The 18,640-nt window shown below is 37.0% G+C and overlaps 1 protein-coding gene across 7 annotated transcripts in view; it reads right to left on the reverse strand.

The window, feature by feature from the left end:
- LOC111864025 (GATOR complex protein MIOS) overlaps positions 1–18,640 on the reverse strand; it is a 41,304-nt gene that overhangs the window by 16,912 nt on the left and 5,752 nt on the right. For all 7 annotated transcript variants that reach the window (XR_002842719.2, XR_002842720.2, XM_023850956.2 and 4 more), the window contains exons 4-10: positions 14,820–15,149; positions 12,754–12,946; positions 9,438–9,819; positions 8,252–8,385; positions 6,773–6,874; positions 3,890–4,125; positions 2,315–2,445 (exon numbers count right to left, since the gene is read on the reverse strand). Coding sequence is in view for 5 of the 7 variants with exons in the window: in XM_023850956.2 (XP_023706724.1) it covers positions 2,315–2,445; positions 3,890–4,125; positions 6,773–6,874; positions 8,252–8,385; positions 9,438–9,819; positions 12,754–12,946; positions 14,820–15,149 (1,508 nt within the window). In the remaining 2 variants the exon portion in view is untranslated. The remainder of the gene's footprint in view (positions 1–2,314; positions 2,446–3,889; positions 4,126–6,772; positions 6,875–8,251; positions 8,386–9,437; positions 9,820–12,753; positions 12,947–14,819; positions 15,150–18,640) is intronic.

Genomic DNA, 18,640 nt, shown 5'->3' on the forward strand with positions numbered 1-18,640 from the left:
TCATAATAGAATCATTTAGAGCGACCCAGAGAGAATACAGCCACTGATCTGGAAGTCCAGCAACTGCAAAATCTGTGATACGGATGTTTGTGAAATAGTTCAGGAAGACAGGAAATGTGAACTCATCAAAACATGTTCCCCAGTTGACTATTGCTAGAGACTCACATAGTAGAGGTTAGAAAGACTGAATGCAGGTCCACTCAAGTCACTGGGGAAACTTTCCAAACATGCTGGAATGTTGTACAGTAGTTGTCACAAAGCAGTGAGACATTGCAATTGTTTCCATCCAGAAATTTTTAGCACCTGATTGTGAAAAATACAATTAATGTAAGTGGTTGAGTGCAAAGGTGGAGGCTGATCCTCTAGTGTTAAGACATTACATCATTCTCAGAAGAGGCATGGTCCCATTTAGCACATTATGTGAATTCTCGGAATATACTTGCATATGGTTGATAGAAACTCCCTTTCACCATGACAAGATTGGGGTGTGGTGTGCAACTGTTTGCCATTGGATAGTTGGGCTCATTTTCTTCAAAAAAGTATTAACTTGGAGTGCTACAGTGTTATAGACCACAAATTCCTGAGACCCCATACAAAATTCCACGGTCTGTAGTCTGCAAGAAAACTATACTGACCGAGCAACTGCCGCTTGTCAGTGAAGTTAGTGCCAACTTTTGCAGATAGAGGGTGTTGCGTGGTCAGAGCAATGGAACCCCATGGCCATTAATATTGGTTTTCTAGACTGGAGCCACTATTTCCTTGAAATGGCTTCTCAATTATCCTCAAGAGGCTGAGTGGACCCCATTCCAGAGCCACTACCTCTCAGAAAATCTGGTAGTGCCGGGAATTGTATCTAGGACATCTGCATCTGTAGTCAGGAACTCTGACCACTAGACCTCAGAGGCAGTCTGGGACTCCATATGGAAAAGCAAATTGCCAAAGCATGGTTTTAACAAGACATCACAACATGTCATACAGCACAGGTGAGTATGTGCAACCTATTGCTGTTGTTTGGATACTGAATCATATTGAAAGGACTATGGCCCCACACTCGCCACATTTGTTAAAACCAGATGATCTCCTGTGGGTCTACATTAAAGACAATGCATACCATGACAACCCACACAGTCTGGAACTGAAAACCATTGTATACAATATCACTGCTGACTTCACACTAATGCTGTTGCAGGCAGTGACTATCAACATGCTTTACTGTGCTCAGTTATGTACACAGCACGCTGGTAAATACTTTCAAAACTTTTTGCAATCAGATATACACTACAGCAAACACCTTACTTTGAATGAAGTTCTCGTTTAAAAAGACCATACTGCACATACAAATTTTGCTGAAATGTCCTTAGCCCTCTCACACATGATGTTAGAGGTCACTGGATTTTTCAATTGACCTAATCCTTCCAGCCGCACCATGGCCCTGGGGTTCACTCAGCCTCTAACAGAAATTAGCACCAGGAATTTTCCTGGAGAGTAAAGGGCAGCCAGCGCACAAGGCTGACAACCTTACTGCCATCTGTGAGCTGAGTGTTTAGAAGATGTGAAAACCTCAACTTCTCACAACCCTATGGGCCTTCATGGCCTGTTACAGGGATAGCTTCACTTTTTTATTAACATTCCTGACACTGGGTTCTGATTTAAAAAAAAACACCTCTTATTTTGTATAGGCTATGGCATCTTCCTTCTAAATTCTTTCCAATTCATCACTCATCAATCATCCTACCATCTGATATATAGTTTTGCAAGTGTTGTTAAATAACCCTGTTCCCCCAAAGAATACATACAGGTCAACCACTATTATTATGACAGTAAAATCTAGTAGGAGGTTACAAGGGGTGGGGGGTGAGGGGTGGAACATGAAATGCATACAGAATTCTAGTGAGAAAAGCTCTTGAAAACTATCTGCTTATAAGACTACGGGCAGTGAAGAATAACATTAAGAAAGATCTTAGGGAGGTTGTGATGGTTGGAGTTGAATGACTCTTTTTCAGGATCATGTCCAGTGGCAGTTTGTGTGTGTTAACGGTATTGACCTCTGGGACCTGCAATGACAGTATTAATCAGTTAGGTAAATATAACATATGGTATATTTCAAACAAGTGAGAATTTTATAACACAGAAAGAGGCCACAGTGATTCTCCTGACTTAGATGCACTTACTACCGATGCTCCTGTACTTACACTTTGCTCACTTAGATACTTACAGAGCAGTATTAAGTTATGGGTGTGGCCATAAATGATGGATAATCTAATACTGAAAACCTCCAAGAAAACCTTTATATGTTGTTACTACATGGGCTCACCAGCACGTTCTCATAATTTTCTGCTTCTGCAGTGAGGAATGCAAATGCTGCTCTGAGATATGGCTCAGACAACTGCGAACGAGATGAAAGGCAAAGTTCACGCCACATGCTGCTTCTGTCATCAGAAAATCCTGAGAAAAAAATTAATTCAGTATAGAAATAAAGTAGAACTACAATGGTAAAGTTGTAACATGCACATTTTTTTTGTTGTACCTTATTTTTTTATTTGCATGCAAAAGATATAAATGTACATATAACTTACTATGAAATTTGAAATACAGACACTATTTTAAATAACAATAAACTCCTATGAACCAAAAAAAACATCCTATTCTGACACTACAATTGACAAAAATTATAACAAAACCAAGAAACAAATTCAAAAGTGAAAAATGGTGCACTTTTGGATCAAAATTCAATACACATACCATCATTTTTTTTTTCGTTTAAAATTAATTTCATCTTCCAAAGAATATTACTTTCTGGAATATAACAATGTGTAATATGGTATAAGTTCATCAATATTACAGAGGAATTTATTGCATATATCTTTGGGATCAGCGAGTAAGCCAAGCATGAATCCAGCAAGAACCAGGTGGCAAGAAAAGCCTGAAGATGGAGACGTATGTTACTATGAAACACTCTTGAACTACTATTGGACTACACAGCTTTACGTCCCAGAAAATAGTACTCTTCATATTCACTTAGGTGAAAACCTCATATCTAACATACGAGTACATTCCATCTTCCCCGTGCAAAAACCAACAAAATCCACCCATCATGGCTGGATCCCACTATCCTTAGCAGTGCTGTTCTATTACACTCACACCCTGGCAGAAACTTTCACTTCGTTCATCACTAATGGCATCCAAGTTGTCAGGAAAGTCTAAATGTGAATTTTGAGGAGTATCTGACATCTCATGAACTGTGGATTCAAGGGACTGCCAAGCAGTTAAGTGAATGGAGTTTATGTTAGTTTGGGTTGGAAACAGTTTGTTATGCAAAAGTTGTCTAGTGGACTAGCAGAGATAACATCTATGAGATTTATGTCATTTCATTTTGGAAACACTGCTCTGGGTATCTCACACCATTAATATTTTTGTCAAAAACCTTCACAAGACTTTTCATTAGGTCCAACTTCATATGAAAATGAGGATCCACTAATGGTTTGTGTGTGTGTGTGTGTGTATACCACATTTATATTCCTTGGATGGAACTCCTTTTGCTGACCAGTTTTTCACAACAGTTATAATCTGTTGCTTCATTATCCCATGGTAAATCAACCCTGCAATCTGAGCAAAAGTGCAATGACCTTCAACCCTTTAAAGTCCAGTGGTTTTAAACTTTGCATTCTGCCCATAGAGTGTATCTGTGTGTTTTGTATGGATCTCACAATAAGCAGCAATTGTTTCCTTAAACAGCATCAACCAGATGACCTTTGTAGTGGAGATGCAATGTTTCCTGTGAGGTACAAACTGAATTTTTATATATATTTAAGAACAAATTCAGTCTTTCAAGGCTTAAAATACCATGTAATTACCAATGACAGCCAGTGCATAAAAATAAATTCCTTACCTGATAGTGCCATAGCTACAATATTCAGGTTGGAAGGGAATTGTTGTTTATTCTGTGACACAGCTCCGCGGTTTAAAATTTCAATTGCTTTCCGTAGTTTCAAGTTAAATACAGCAATGGCAGCAGCTCTTGCATAAGATCCCTCACACTCCAGTCTATCCAGGAATGAAGTTAAGGATGACTCCTTATCAAACTTCCAGCCACAAAGCTGCAACGCCTTTTCACGATCTTCACTCCTGGAAGATCAGATTCTTTATTATGAAATATCATCCTAAACTGAGTATTGTGTAGCATTTTCAGTTATTTAATATTTCAACCATGCATTACTGTAACACCCTGATATTCTAGCTATTACAGATTTTGTAATTTTGGACTGATATCCTGTGATATGAAAAACTGATTCAACACTTTAGAGCCATATTATACTTACTTCCAATGCACAATAATTCTCAGCTCTTGTAACTTGCAGCCTTATGAATCTTGAAAGGAAAAGCAAATGCCAGTGTCTTTATTTCAGTTTGCACCAGTTATAAAAACCGGCAGTGAATGAAATGAAAACTTCAACTGCTAAAAACAGATTGCAAAGTCACTTTCAAGAGCTCCGCTTTTCATTTCTGAACCCAAAATAATGTTGCATCAAATGTTACTATGGAGATAAATATTTACAGAATTTTATCTTTGTTTCATGCAGCGAATAAGAGGACAAACAGAACAAGTCATAACTACACAAACTTAAACAGTGCATAGTTAAAATCCTAGGATTACAGATACAATTTTTAAACAACAATCAGTACCAAAACATAGGATAATTTGAATTTATAAATCATTTTGTAATCTGATCCATTCATTTGACTATGAAAAAGACTGAGAGAAGGTTCCTATACTAATCACCCCTCTCTTGCTACGCTCAGTATTACAAAATTGTACACACAAATTCTGTTTATGAATAGTGTTATAGCCATGAACATCAGAATACTGGGTGGTATAAATGTTATTGTTATTATAAAACATAGGATCTCAAAAATATATAAGGAAGTAACAGTTAAAATCTTTAATTCATGAAACAAATTTCTACAGGAAACTCTATTTTTAACACCTTTTACCACCCTTACATATTTTTTCTGCACTTTAAATAGAATTTCAGAGTCCTTTTGCAGCCCACCCCCAAAAACAATACCGTATTTCAACACGGACTCAAATTTTGCAAGATACACACTTCTTAAACAGTTTGGCTCACTGAGTCCCATAGGGATTTTATCAAATAGGTAGTCTTGCTAAGTTTTTGACACACACATATTGGGTGTTGGTTACCCAACTTAAATCTTCAGTAACGCAAATACCCAAAAATTTTACATTCACTGAACAAACCACCTCCTTATTATTTATATAAAAAGGGTCTGGTGCATGGAATAGATCTACTTCCCGAAAAAATAATACCTTTGACCTATCCGTGTTTCTAATTAAACGATTTTCATATAACCAATTTTCTAATTGATTCTTTACATTTTGAATTCTTTCATCTAATGATAAAATATTTTTTTTGGTAATCAATATATCTGTATCTTCAGCAAATAGTACTACCTCTGCATTATGTATAACTCGGGGCAGATCATTTATAAATAATAGGAATAAAAGGGGTCCCAAAACAGAACCTTGAGGTATATCATAGTTAATCGCTTTAAGGGATGAGGTAACTGTCTTCATTTTTTAAGTCTTTTGATCCATATAGTGAATTTCAACAAACTGTGATCTATCTGTACGATACGATTTCATCCATGTATGAGATATTCCTCTCAATCCATACGGTTCCAATGTTGTGAGCAGCAAGTTATGATTAATAACATCAAGAGCCTTTGACAGATGCAAAAATATACCAAAGGCCAGTTGTTTATTATCTGGAGTTTTCTGAATTTCTCCAATAAAAGTTTGAATTGCTGTAAACTTGGATTTATTTTTTTCTAAAACCATTCTGAGCATTTGATATCAGATTGAATTTATTTAAGAAATTTACAACCCTACTGACAATCAACATTTCAAGAATTTTTTAAAAAAACAGTCAAAATTGAGATTGGTCTGTAAGTTGCAATATTTTGTTTCTGACGGTTTTTAAAAATAGGTTGAACTTTTGCAATCTTCATTTGATTTGGAAAAATGCCAGAACTTAGTGACAGATTAAATATAAAAGTCAAAGGCTTTTTTTATGGTTTGGATACACTGTTTAACTACCATATCCGGGATCTCATCATAGCCTGCTGAAATTTTTGTTTGTTATTTACTAGTAACCTGAAGAACCTCTTCTTCAGTAACAGGGGCAAGAAATAATACATTTGGATTTTGTATCGCATCATTTGTAGTGGCATGGTCAATTTTACAATCTTTATTTAAATGTATCAGTTTGTCTATGCTATTTACAAAAAATTCATTAAATTGTTTGGATACATCCCGGGGTTTGTAACTAACTTAGAATCTATTTCTAAAGAAATATTTTCTATTTCTGTAAAATTATATCCTGACTCCTTTTTTATTATCTGCCATAGACTTTTTGAATTTGATACAGTTTGGGAGTAAAACAGGGGTTAAGTGAAGTGATGTGAAGAAAAACAAAATTCATCTGACAACTGTGGTTTAGTGACTCTGGAGATGAATCATCAGACTTTGGATCAATATGTCCCCCCTGAAATACATTAATTACATGCACTAAATGAAAAACACAATAAAACGTAATTTATAACCAAATGACAAATGTATTAATTTCCCACTTTGTAAGTTCTGGATTTGTAAGTCACAAGCTTCAAAATTACAGAAATCTATGGAAAGCTTAAGAATGGTTTCCAAAACGGTATAAGCTAATGGATTAACAACAAAAGCATGTAATGTGCTCACCTGTAAATCCGTGTCATGTTGACTGACTTTCCAAGATCACTCCAGGGCTTGCTTATGATTTCAGATCCATCAGTCTCACTACTGTCAATTTTAAGGACACATCTAAACATAAAAAGCATAATTTTTAACTCGAAATTGCTATAATAGTTGCATGTAGGTGACTAAATAATTCTGCTACAAATTCCACTTCAAATCAGGTAGTGCAGCTGATAAAATGAATTTCTGTAACTTGGTTTATATCTGTTTTTTTTTTTGTCTTGCTGAATGAGTCGGCACATATCAGAAATATAATGTGAAGACATTTAACTTAAACTTTATAGCTGTAGTTAAATATGATATACTGCTATGAGAAAAGGAATTAATTTCCTCTTTCCAATGTAAATTGCCAGTCTTTCTCTACTTTCTTGATTTCATACACATTGAATCAGTCATGCCCAGACAAACAAAGAACTGGGTGAATCATTCACCATATTCTATGATCAATACTTGTATTAAATCAAACACAATGTGCACAATGGAAACACTGTCTCTGTCTGTTACACGTAAAGATTTATAATGAGATCTAAAAGCTTGTGACGATGGTACATTGGTACAAGTATGATGTTTTTGGACATTATCCATTGTCTTGTCTGTATCTAAAAACTGTCCTGTTTATCTTTCAAAAAACAACGTTTCAGAAACTGGAATCTGTCTCTGAAACATTGTGTTTTGAAAAATAAACAGGATGGTTTTTAGATACAGAAAAGACGATGGATAATGTCCAAAAACATCATACTTGTATTAAAGATTTCTACTCATTAAATACTATATACAGACTGCCACTGAACACCATTTTCATATATTTATTTAAGAACACAAAAATATATCATAAAATAAAAACTATATTAATTTTATTCACATTGCACAATATTATTAAGCCTAAGAGCATTTACTCACACACCAAAGTTACCTTCAACTAACTTTCCTCACTCTATACAGAAACATAACTGTACTATGATATCTATGTGTAATTACATTTGATCTTATGGGTGCATTATCCTGAAACCTGGTTTCCATATTATGCCACTGAACACCACCCCACTTCATGGTAACCTGTGAACTACTTCTTAATTCACATTTATATCGAGCTTGAAGATGAAGGTGCATATTCCTCTGAAATGCTGGTTAACTTCCAACAGATTTCAAGGCATTATAGCCCAGATTATAGAACTTTTCAGTTTAAACTATACTTCATACAATGTTTTCAACTGCTTTGGGACATATGAATATGGTGCACATTTCTATATCTCATCATTCTCACTGTAGGATGTATACAATTTAGTCAAACAAAAGCTGGGCCTTGTTTATAGTGAAATGCACTTAAAGGGGTGCATGCCTCATTTAGGTGTATATGATATCTGAATACAGTATATCTGTATACAGTATACAATATTGTGTTCAGTAATCATCATCAGACTGACGCTACTTATAAAATCTCACTTGATGCCTGGAAGTTTGCTGTCAACACCTTGCATACTTCCATCTTCCACTAATGATCTACTAAGATACAGCCAATGCCATAAATTTTTGAGGGATTCATCTTCTGCTAGATCTCCATTTTGCCACAGTTCAGGCTGAAAAAAATTACAAAGAAAGTACATTAATAAACATAATGAGTCTGAGTCAGAAGCAGAAGAAGCTTGATGATAATGGTCAGACTGTTCTAGGCCTGAAAGGTATTAAGTATTGCAGACCCAGCATCTTAAATTAACCTAACCATACAATGCCACCCAAAATTCTTGGTACAGCAGGGCCACATCATGTCACCATCCCACATACTCTGAGTGATGGCAAAAAAATAGTAAATTTTGGAATCCTATGTATGACATAACACAAAATAGTGAGAAATGGTGAAGAAGAAATTACAGAAAGAATAGAACAGGCAGGAAAATTTTAAAAACCATTTAGGGCTATACTTCTGAAATAGGAAATGCTGAACACAGGAAACATACTATGTTTATGTAAAAGTTACCATACAGACATGAAGCAGGTATCAGACAACTAATGACAGGAAAAACAAAAAGAAAAACCTGATGAAAGAGAAATTGGAAAGATTTTACAGAAACGTACCCTTGTATATAAATTGATAAATAACAAAATTAGATGGTATGGCCACATTTTAATCCATCGGGGTTGGGGTTTTCAGTTACAGGAAAATACAAGAGAGCTGGGATTACTTTTGGAAAAATCAACACATGACAATAAAATATTTCAATGGCACCAAGATACAGTACAGCTACTACTAACGCAGGAGTGTGTTAATGAGGCATTCTAAGAATACAGCCAAAATCCAAATACCATTACCATCACTAAGGGAAATTCAAAATCTATAAGCTGAAGTCAGTGGGTTCAGAATGAACAAAGACAGAATACCAAATAATGCTCTGAATGTATAACTAATACAATAAGAACAGGTTATGAAGGATGTAATGAGCAAGCAAGAACACAGGAGGGAACTGAGGGAGACAAATTCTGGAAAGACAGAAATATATGGAAAGGCCTGAATGCTGACCAACCACAAAAATGTTGAAATGTTCAAGGAGGGAGAGGAGGAGGAAGAAGATTCATACGCATACTCTAGCATTGTCATATATGTGCTGGTGCATTTCAAGCATGTATTACTTACTTTAAGCCCATAATCATTCACAGCTCTCCTCCTCATTTTCACTGAGATGTCATCGAGACAATTATACACAGTATCTTTGTTACTAATGAGTTTCAAGGTCCGACGGCCATGTGTCCATACAATATGAGAACTTGGAGACCAGTTGACTGTAATCCTTTCAAATGCCACATAGTCTGTTATAGTGCCTGAGAGAGATATGGTCAATAATCTGCTTTCATGTGTTGGATGCCAAGAAAATGATGTTATGTTGTTTGCTGTACCAGGATACACACTTCGCTCAAGAACAGAAGGCTCAACTTCATCGTTGCCAACAACGGTATACTGAATATCATGCAAATGTATGGCAGTGCTGTCCTTCAATAAAGCTCCAAGCAGATTGTGCCTGCAAAACAGGAGAAGAGAGGAAACTCGTTTTGCCAACTAACTTATGCCACTTGGATTTCTCTTTGATTTGATTTACTTCATGATGTTCTCAACTGTATTATTCAGCAACAACTTGCACAATGATTCTGTATGGTGAATAGGAACAGATGTGCAAGGAAGTAACTGTGGCTTATTTCATGTTACTACCTTATATGGGTGTTTGACAAGGGTATGGTTCACCACCCATGTTGTTTAAGTTATACTTATTTGGCAATGTAAGGGAATTAGAAACAGTCTAGATCAGTGGTTAAGAACCTAGGAGTATGTGAAGCCTCATCAGGGGGTACAGGAGATAATTTCATACTAAGCATCAAAAATATGTCATTCACAATACTGACAGTATCACATGGTATACCTAACAATGACATATAAAAATTATATATAAATAACTTCAACAATGATGACAGTTGCAATGGGCAAAAAAGAAAACATGATCATTACATTCATTCGTGTGCAGTGAATGGTGCTGACAAGCAGCTGTAGGCAGGCAAGCCACAAAAGTGCCACTGGCACTAACTAAAACACAGATCATGTTTGATGGGGTGGAAAACCTCTTAAACATAGGCACAGTTGTATTCTGCAACATCATCACGTGAAGGCAGGGGAAGTTCAGGGGAAGGGAAAACCAATGTGACTAAGAGGGGAATAAAGTGCTGGATGCCAAGTGAAACAACATATAATGAAATAAGCTACTGAAGACAAAATTTAGAGGGTGGCATATGATTTATATGTTTCAGAGGTTAAATCTTGGTGGGGGGAAGCTGCTTTCAGATTCTGGACTGAGAACTTTTTCCTACACAAGGACTGAACAGAGAGGGTGGATTAACAGGGCCATTATGAACTGGCAGCCATATGTAACTTTGGAAGCAAAACTGCGAGTTGGTGCAAAAAGAGAGCAGAAAACAGTGGTTATTAATTATAAATCACTTGATATGAAGGTGCTGGTAAAAAGGCTTTTACTTGAGGTGATTTCTTTCCATATATTTAATGTTAAGAAAATGACGGTTCCAATGATTTTTGTCACTGTAATGAAGCTCGTTATAAACTATTCTCACTCTATTGCAGCTTCACTGTAATAACAAGAACAGGAAGAACAAAAGTAAATTATAATCTATCATACAAAGAAAAGTGAGGTAAGGTAAAAATATGCAAGATAAATCAGAAAGGGTTGAATACACAGTAATTCTTAAGTTCCTCCAGACACCACGACAATAATTTAGAATCACTCCATAAACCAAATACAAAGTGCTATCAGAAAGTTCCCAGACTAGGTCAAAAAAGAAATGTTGGCTTAACTAACTCAATTTTGGCTGCGCTCTCCTTCAAAATAGTCTCCTTGGGAATGTATACCGTGATCCAATTGTTTTTCTACAGTTCAAAAGCACCGTGGAAGTCATTTTCTTTAATTCTGTCGAGTACCACTTGCAAGTCCCTTTGATGTCAGTTTCAAAACTTCATCCCTTCAGTTTCATTTTCAATTTGGGAAATAAAGCAAAATCACAAGGGGGCTAAGTCCTTCGAGGAGGGAGGATGGGGAATGATAACCATGTTTCTGTTAGTCACAAACTCAGTGGTTTTCAGGGACATGTGGGCAGACATATTGTCTTGATTAAGCAAAGCAGCACATGTTCAAATTTTCTGTTAAAATCCCCTGGCAAACTCCATAATTTATCTCACTGGTGTCTGCAAGCTCATGGATTGTTCAGCGATGGTCTCTGTGGATGAGTTCTGGAATTTTTTCAACATTTTCTGTTGTTTTGATGGTGCTTGGTCTCCTGAACATTCATCATCTTCAACTGACACTTGGCCAGCCTTGAAACGTGAATGTCATTCGCGAACAGCTGTCCAGCTTAAAATACTGTGACATATTTGCGCTATGCAGGACACCACCTCCCCCACCAGTGGTGACGTAACACCTTCGGAGCGTTGCCATTGCTACAGTAACAGGCCAGTCAACACCCCGCCCCTTCTCATGGTGATGTGACCAAGGGATGTTGCGGTTGCTATGCAGCAGTAAACAACTCCCGACAGCGTTGCTAGGCTATCAGCAAACACAGCGTCAGGGAACAGCAGTACCTATCACGTAACTGTTTTCTGTCTTGTCTGTGCCGAGGCTAAATAAGGAGCAGTGAACAGTAGTCAGTAGTTAGTTACTAGTGAGTGAGTAGTGAGTATTGAGCCAGTTACTAGAGAAAGAGTAACCAGTCAATTGCTGTCTATCTTTCGCCGGAGTATTTGTGATACTGCTGATGGCACTAATTGTGAGATTGTAAATGGTGTGATTGTAAGAGCGAGTGGAATAAAATCGCTATCTCCAATATGGCGTGAAGTTATTTGTCACGTTATACACCCAATACGTGACAATATGTTCTCCAAAAGCCTCACAAAGCATTTCAAGGGTTTTGGTGGCAGATTTACCAAGCTTCACACAAAACTTGATGCAGACATGTTGCTCAATTGTGCCATCCATTTCGGACAAAATGGAACATGAAGATGAAAAAGCACTCATGTAAAAACATGTGTTCACAGTGCAGCGTCATGTTGCAAACTGATTCAATAGGCTTCTGGAAGTGTGACTTTGTCCTCCTCTCTCATCTTCTTTCACCAAGGCAATCTACAACAGTAACAATCCAAGAACTCCCTGATACCACCTCATACATGGCTACAAGGGTACTGCGATTCTACATTATTGTCAAGGTTTCTACAGAGACTTATAAATTACCATGTATTTCATGCACAAACAAAAAAATCTCATAACGTTGCATCCAAGATTTTCACATGAAACACCTATGCATTTAGCAAAACGCATGAATACTTTCATAATCATTCCATGAATGATGCAAGGAAATTTTACATAGGCATATAAATTTCACCAAACAATCTGAAATTATACCTGGTTGGACACCATAAGACTTTGGTAACAGGTTTACTCTGAGTAAGGGTAAGAACTGGTTTTTCAAAATTCCTTGTGTCCCATACAGAAATCTGATTTTCCACAAACGATGCTAGCTGATGATCATTGTGCGTATCAACTACAAGTCCATACACAGCCTTCGTAGGTGTTGAAGTAATTGCCTTGTTAGAATCTGAAATGCAAATTACAGAATTCAGCACGTGTATAAATATATTATTAACATCTAATTATAGTTAGCCTGAAAATGTGATGGGTCCATTGGTTGATTCAACAATTTCTCAGCTAATATATGTGGATGGCTTTCTCTGATCTTTTCCACACAGAGTATGTGGACAGGCATCCAGCAGTGACAGACTGACTGATTTGGTGCCAGAAAAACTGCCACTGCAATGACACATTTCCCATACACAAGGCACATGTAGTGTGTAATTGAGGCAGGGTGTATTATGCTTTAAAAATGGAAAATGCCTGTAATGATGAACAGTTTTCAGAATTTTTCAAACTCTTCCATTATTACTGGAGAATTGTAAAAGAAAATTACCAGAGAATTCTTCAGAGAAATGATTATTAAGTGGAGAAAATGCTATAGATTTATTAAAAGAGCAATCACATAAACTATATATATATAGTTTACATGGGATGAGATACAATACATGCTGAAGACATTTACATATAAGTAATTTATATAATTTATCATGTTTCAAATCACAGATATTTCAGACATGTACAGTACCTATTAACAAATCTGAAATGGTGAGAAAAGATTGTGTTAGTATTGTCATGCATTAGAGACTAAACATGGGGTTTGGATTGGTGGTCAGATTTCTTGAACACTCACAATTACAACATTATGCTAATCTACACACTTAACAACAAATCACTATCGCAAATACTAAGTGTTCTCAGTCTGCTAAGTCTTCGCTTGGTGTTCCCTTCACCGACCGCTAAATTCCTGCCAGTCCTCACCAGCACAGTGATTCTTTGTTACGATTCCCACAGGACTTTTGGCCATATTTTACTGCCTGATGGCTATGGGAGCCAACAGACCAATCATTTTGACTTTCGAATGGTTCTTGTTACATAGCCTCAGCATAAACAATATGGATGAACTGTTTCTAACACTGGCACTGTTGTTGTATCACATGTCTGTTGCTGTGAAAACGTGTTTAGTTTGCCACCGCCCAGCAGAGGACAATTTTTTCCATCATCATGTCACACACTTCCTTCCTTAAGGCTGTTTGTCTAGAGTAGCCCATAGGCATCCTGACATTTCTTCTGGTTTGTGGGGAAGAACTTCCAAAAGCAGTCGGTCCTAGTACAGCACCAGCACATAAGCTGTCAGGAGTCTCTTTTTTTCATTTGAGAGGGGGTGCACTCTTCCATAACGCCGTGCCACTAGTTTTCTGGACCCCAACGGAAGACCCAATTGTAAGCTTTATGAGTTTCAGCCCTAGGGTATGCCTGAGAGCCTCACTGAGTGTCTTCTTGCCTCCCAGAAGTAGCTGCTGTTCTATGGCTTGATCTCTAATACCATCACCAAATGATTTGCTGGTTCCTTAGGACCTTGGTCCTCATGTAGTGCAGGAAAGGCATGGTGGATCAACTGTTCAATTGTGGTACCAGACTCCTGCATGGATCCACCATTTTCTTTGGTCCATGTTTTCAGTTGGCTGTGATACCCTGCAGCCAGATGTCTGGACCCCAACTTGGTCTTCAGTTGCCCTCATTGTCTCCTCTATGTTGCTCTTTAGGAACTCTGTGTAGACCATTGTAGGTCCAGCCCTGCAAGGCGGTACAAAGGTGTGGTACCCCTCCACAGTGCTCTGCTACGGCCTCTATCTGATCATCTTCATTGGAAAATATTAATGAAACTTGTCTGAAAAAAAATAACTCTGAAATGGCAGCACTGATTGGCACAAATACTTGGAGTTTCATATACAGTAGCCTACTAGGCAACTTCTCTACCATAGTTCAAACAGCAATTTCATGTGTATTTATTTTCTTAAAGAAAGTAGCGTGAGATGAAACAAATTTAATATGCATACCTCGCAGATCAACAAGTTTCAGGTGCTTGTTGTTCATGCCAATAATGAGACTTCTAGACTGAGAGTTGAACCATGCAAGAGAATGGGTTGTTTCTGACAGACCAAGCTCTACCACCGGGCGAGCCAGTTCAACTGCTGATGACGAAGCTTGATGCTGATGGGAAACACCTGGCACAACACCTGTTCTTCCATCTCCATGATGAGGACACTTAAGTACATCCCACAGCAGCACTGAGTGGTCAGCTCGGTATTTGTCCAGACCTGCAGCTATAAGATTTGAATCAACAGGATTCCACGCAACAGTGTTGCACTGCCTTGCATGTCGTGGCACTGAAATCAGAATTATACAAACATATTTTATTACAAGAATAAACACTAATGCCAACATAAAAATAAAATAGATAAAGAATACTGCTATGGACAGTGATAATTCCATCATAACACAATAGAAGAATGAAATAAAATTTCTCCATTACCAAATGTGGCAGTATAAAATTAATTTAAAATCTTGCACAACAAAGGGGGAATTTATGTGGTAATAAAGTAAAAACAATGTAATTTTGATTTGTTTCATTCTGGTCCATCACACTAACAATATTACAAGAAATTCTCCTGTCCTAATTGGAAATTTTCTGAAATATTATCTAAATCAAGTGATTACTTCAAAAAAACAAAGCAGAGGAGGTCTGCTGAGATAATTCAGACAGATTGATGAAATATACTTAGATTCTGTGAAATGTATATTACATAGTAATTTGAAATTTTATCATTACTTTATATAGTGAAGTTTATTAGCAACTTGACATGAAGCAAAGAATTGAATGAACAAAATATTCATATTTTAATACAGTAAGGTAAATCCTCGTCATGGATTTGAAATTTGAATTTTACCCAATTTAAGGTACCCTCTTTGAATTGAGTGCAATTAAGGTATAAAGCAAATTTCATAACTATCAATGATGCTAAAGAACGGTAAAAGAACCCCATAGAAGAGCCAATGACTCTGCAAGACAGAAAATAAGTTGGGTATGAATTTGAAGTTTTATATGTTGCATTAAATAGTGGTGAAGAATATGGCTTATATTACCTACTGACCCAGTAGATGTCAAAATATGAGGGCTCTTCAGAAAGGAACCTTCATTCATTTTAGGCAACTAATGCAGGAGTGGGGGGAGAGCTTGTGTATGCAACTTAGCATCACATGACTCATTGCCTTGTAAACCATCGTACAACTGGTCACATAATGTTTATTCTTGTCTCTATAGAGTGAGTTATGAAGTGTCCTGCGAATGATAATCCTGTCACCTGCAGAATTCACACAGGATCCACTTTCTTCATGCTAAACACATAAGTAATAATAATGTAATATATAATAATTTGATATATAAATAATAATAATGTGCTGTGGAAATCCACTGTGAACCAAGCACAGTGTATGGCCAAAATGCAATGAGTGAAAGGACTGTGAGACAATGGTGTAGACTGTTCAAAGATGGGAGAATAAATGTTCTTGATGAAGAGCGAAGTGGTCAGCTATCTGTAGTGTGTGATGATCTTGTTCAGAGTGCTGACCAAAATACTGGTGAAAGGCACCACTTCAAAATTTCAGAACTCTCTTGTGAATTTCCACAAATTTCTCACATTGTTTTTCACAGGATTTTGACAGTCAGGCTAGGCTATCGCAAGTTTTGCGCGAGATGGGTTCTGAAAATGCTCATGGGTGTGCACAAAACACACAGACTGGCTTCAACTTTGACTTTCTTAGAGCAATACCATACAAATTATGATGAATTTCTCAATCACATCACACTAGTGACAGGTGATGAAACCTGGGTTTCATTTGTGAATGTTGAAACCAAAGAGCAGTCAAAGCAGTAGATACACACACATTCACCAAACAAGCTGAAAAATTTTAAACAAAATTGCCTGCCATAAAGCTGATGGGAACTGTTTTCTGGGACAGAAAAGGAGTGCTGATGGCAGAATTCACGGAACAAGGAACCACAATAACACCAGAAGGGTATTGCAAAACACTAAGAACCAGTGTAGGGCCATTTGGAACAAAAATCATGGAATGCTGACATCCAGTGTAGTGCTCCTCCATGACAATGCGCGTCCGCATACAGCTCCTCACACTCAAGCACTGTTTGAGCATTTCAACTGGCAGTTGTTCAACCACCCTCCTTACAGCCCTGATCTTGCTCTGAGCAACTACCACCTGTTTACCTACCTGAGGAACTGATTGGGATCTCAGCACTTTGACAATAATGAGATGATGGAAGGTGTCAATACATGGCTAAGCTCACAGGTGGCAAACTTCTTTGATATAGAATTACTGGGTTGTTGGACTTTTTCCAACATTTGGCATTCTAGAGAATAGAAAACATGATGTTTCGGAAACTGGACCTGTTTCTGTCCTCAAGTGAAGGGTGGAGAAGACACCCATTCAGTTGGGGCACCTAAAAAGACCTAATCTCAATCACTGGAAAACCCCTGTCAGATTTACATAACTATTTAACCATTTGAGACCAGACTAATTCAGTGGGAGATAACAAGAATATATACAATAAAAACTGTGAAAGAGCACGTATGTGCATGGAACTGGGATAGAAAAGGAGGTACAAATTTGTTCCAGTTCCACACAAGTGCATGCTTTTTCACAATGTTTATTGTATATTTTCTTGTTATCTTCCACTGAATTAACCTGGTCTCAGATGATTAAATAGCTGTGTAAATCTGACAGGGGTTGCCCAGTGATTGAGATTAGCTTTTTGTAAGGGGCCCAACTGAGTAGGTATCTCCTCTCCTGAAAATGGAAACAGATCCAGTTTCAAAAACATTGTGTTTTCTATTCTCTAGAATACTAGACGATGGAACAAGTCTGAAAACTCTGTGTGTTATACACCATTGTCAGAACCCTTTAGAATCTACTTCTTTGTCACAGGTATACAGAAACTTATTCCCTGATACAAGTGCCTCAATTCTGACAGTAAATACATTGAGAAGTGGTTTAAGTAAGCACATATTTTTTGTATATAATAATTTTTTTTTCATTACTTGTTTTATTAATAGTTCACCAGAGGTTAATTTCCAAATAGCCCTTGTATAATGAAATACATTGTGTTTCTACTCAGAATGACACAAAACATACTCAGGTTGCAAACAGAGAAAACCATCCTCTGATATGGATATAAACATGTTCTTCTTTGTTTCTACACGAGTCACATAAAAGATGCACAGAAAATTTTTAAGGTCTTTCATTCTGGTCCGTCACACTAACAAATTAACAATCAAGTTCCTTCCGTCAAATGTGACACTTTTATAAGTTTTCCACCTCGTCAAATTTCCAAATATATTATCATAACAAACACAAAAAACTAATAGAAGAACAAAGACAGATAAAAGAAACCAATAATCAAAAAAACCTCTTCGAACTCATAATACAAGATTCGTACACACCCACACTAACGTCACAAACACAGGATACATAAACCACACGACACAGCACTCCTTAAGCACACAAGCATCGCAACACACAGACAAGCAACATCAACAACCGACAGGTAAGGTTATTGAACCTTAAAAGTATATACACATAAAAAACTTATATAATACAATCTAAATAAAACCACAATTTTTATTTACAGACAACACACGTCAACAACATCCCGAAGAAAAAAGACTGGGCCAAGCGGGAAAGAATTCTAGGAATTTTAAGAATTCTTACTTCAAATAACGAAACATAATTTTTACAGAATTAACGACGAATTAAATAAGAAAGCTACCGTGGTGTGTGGAAAACCTTTAGTGAACCGACACTC

The sequence above is a fragment of the Cryptotermes secundus genome, unplaced genomic scaffold (assembly GCF_002891405.2).
Source record: "Cryptotermes secundus unplaced genomic scaffold, Csec_1.0 scaffold303, whole genome shotgun sequence".
Lineage (NCBI taxonomy): Eukaryota > Metazoa > Arthropoda > Insecta > Blattodea > Kalotermitidae > Cryptotermes > Cryptotermes secundus.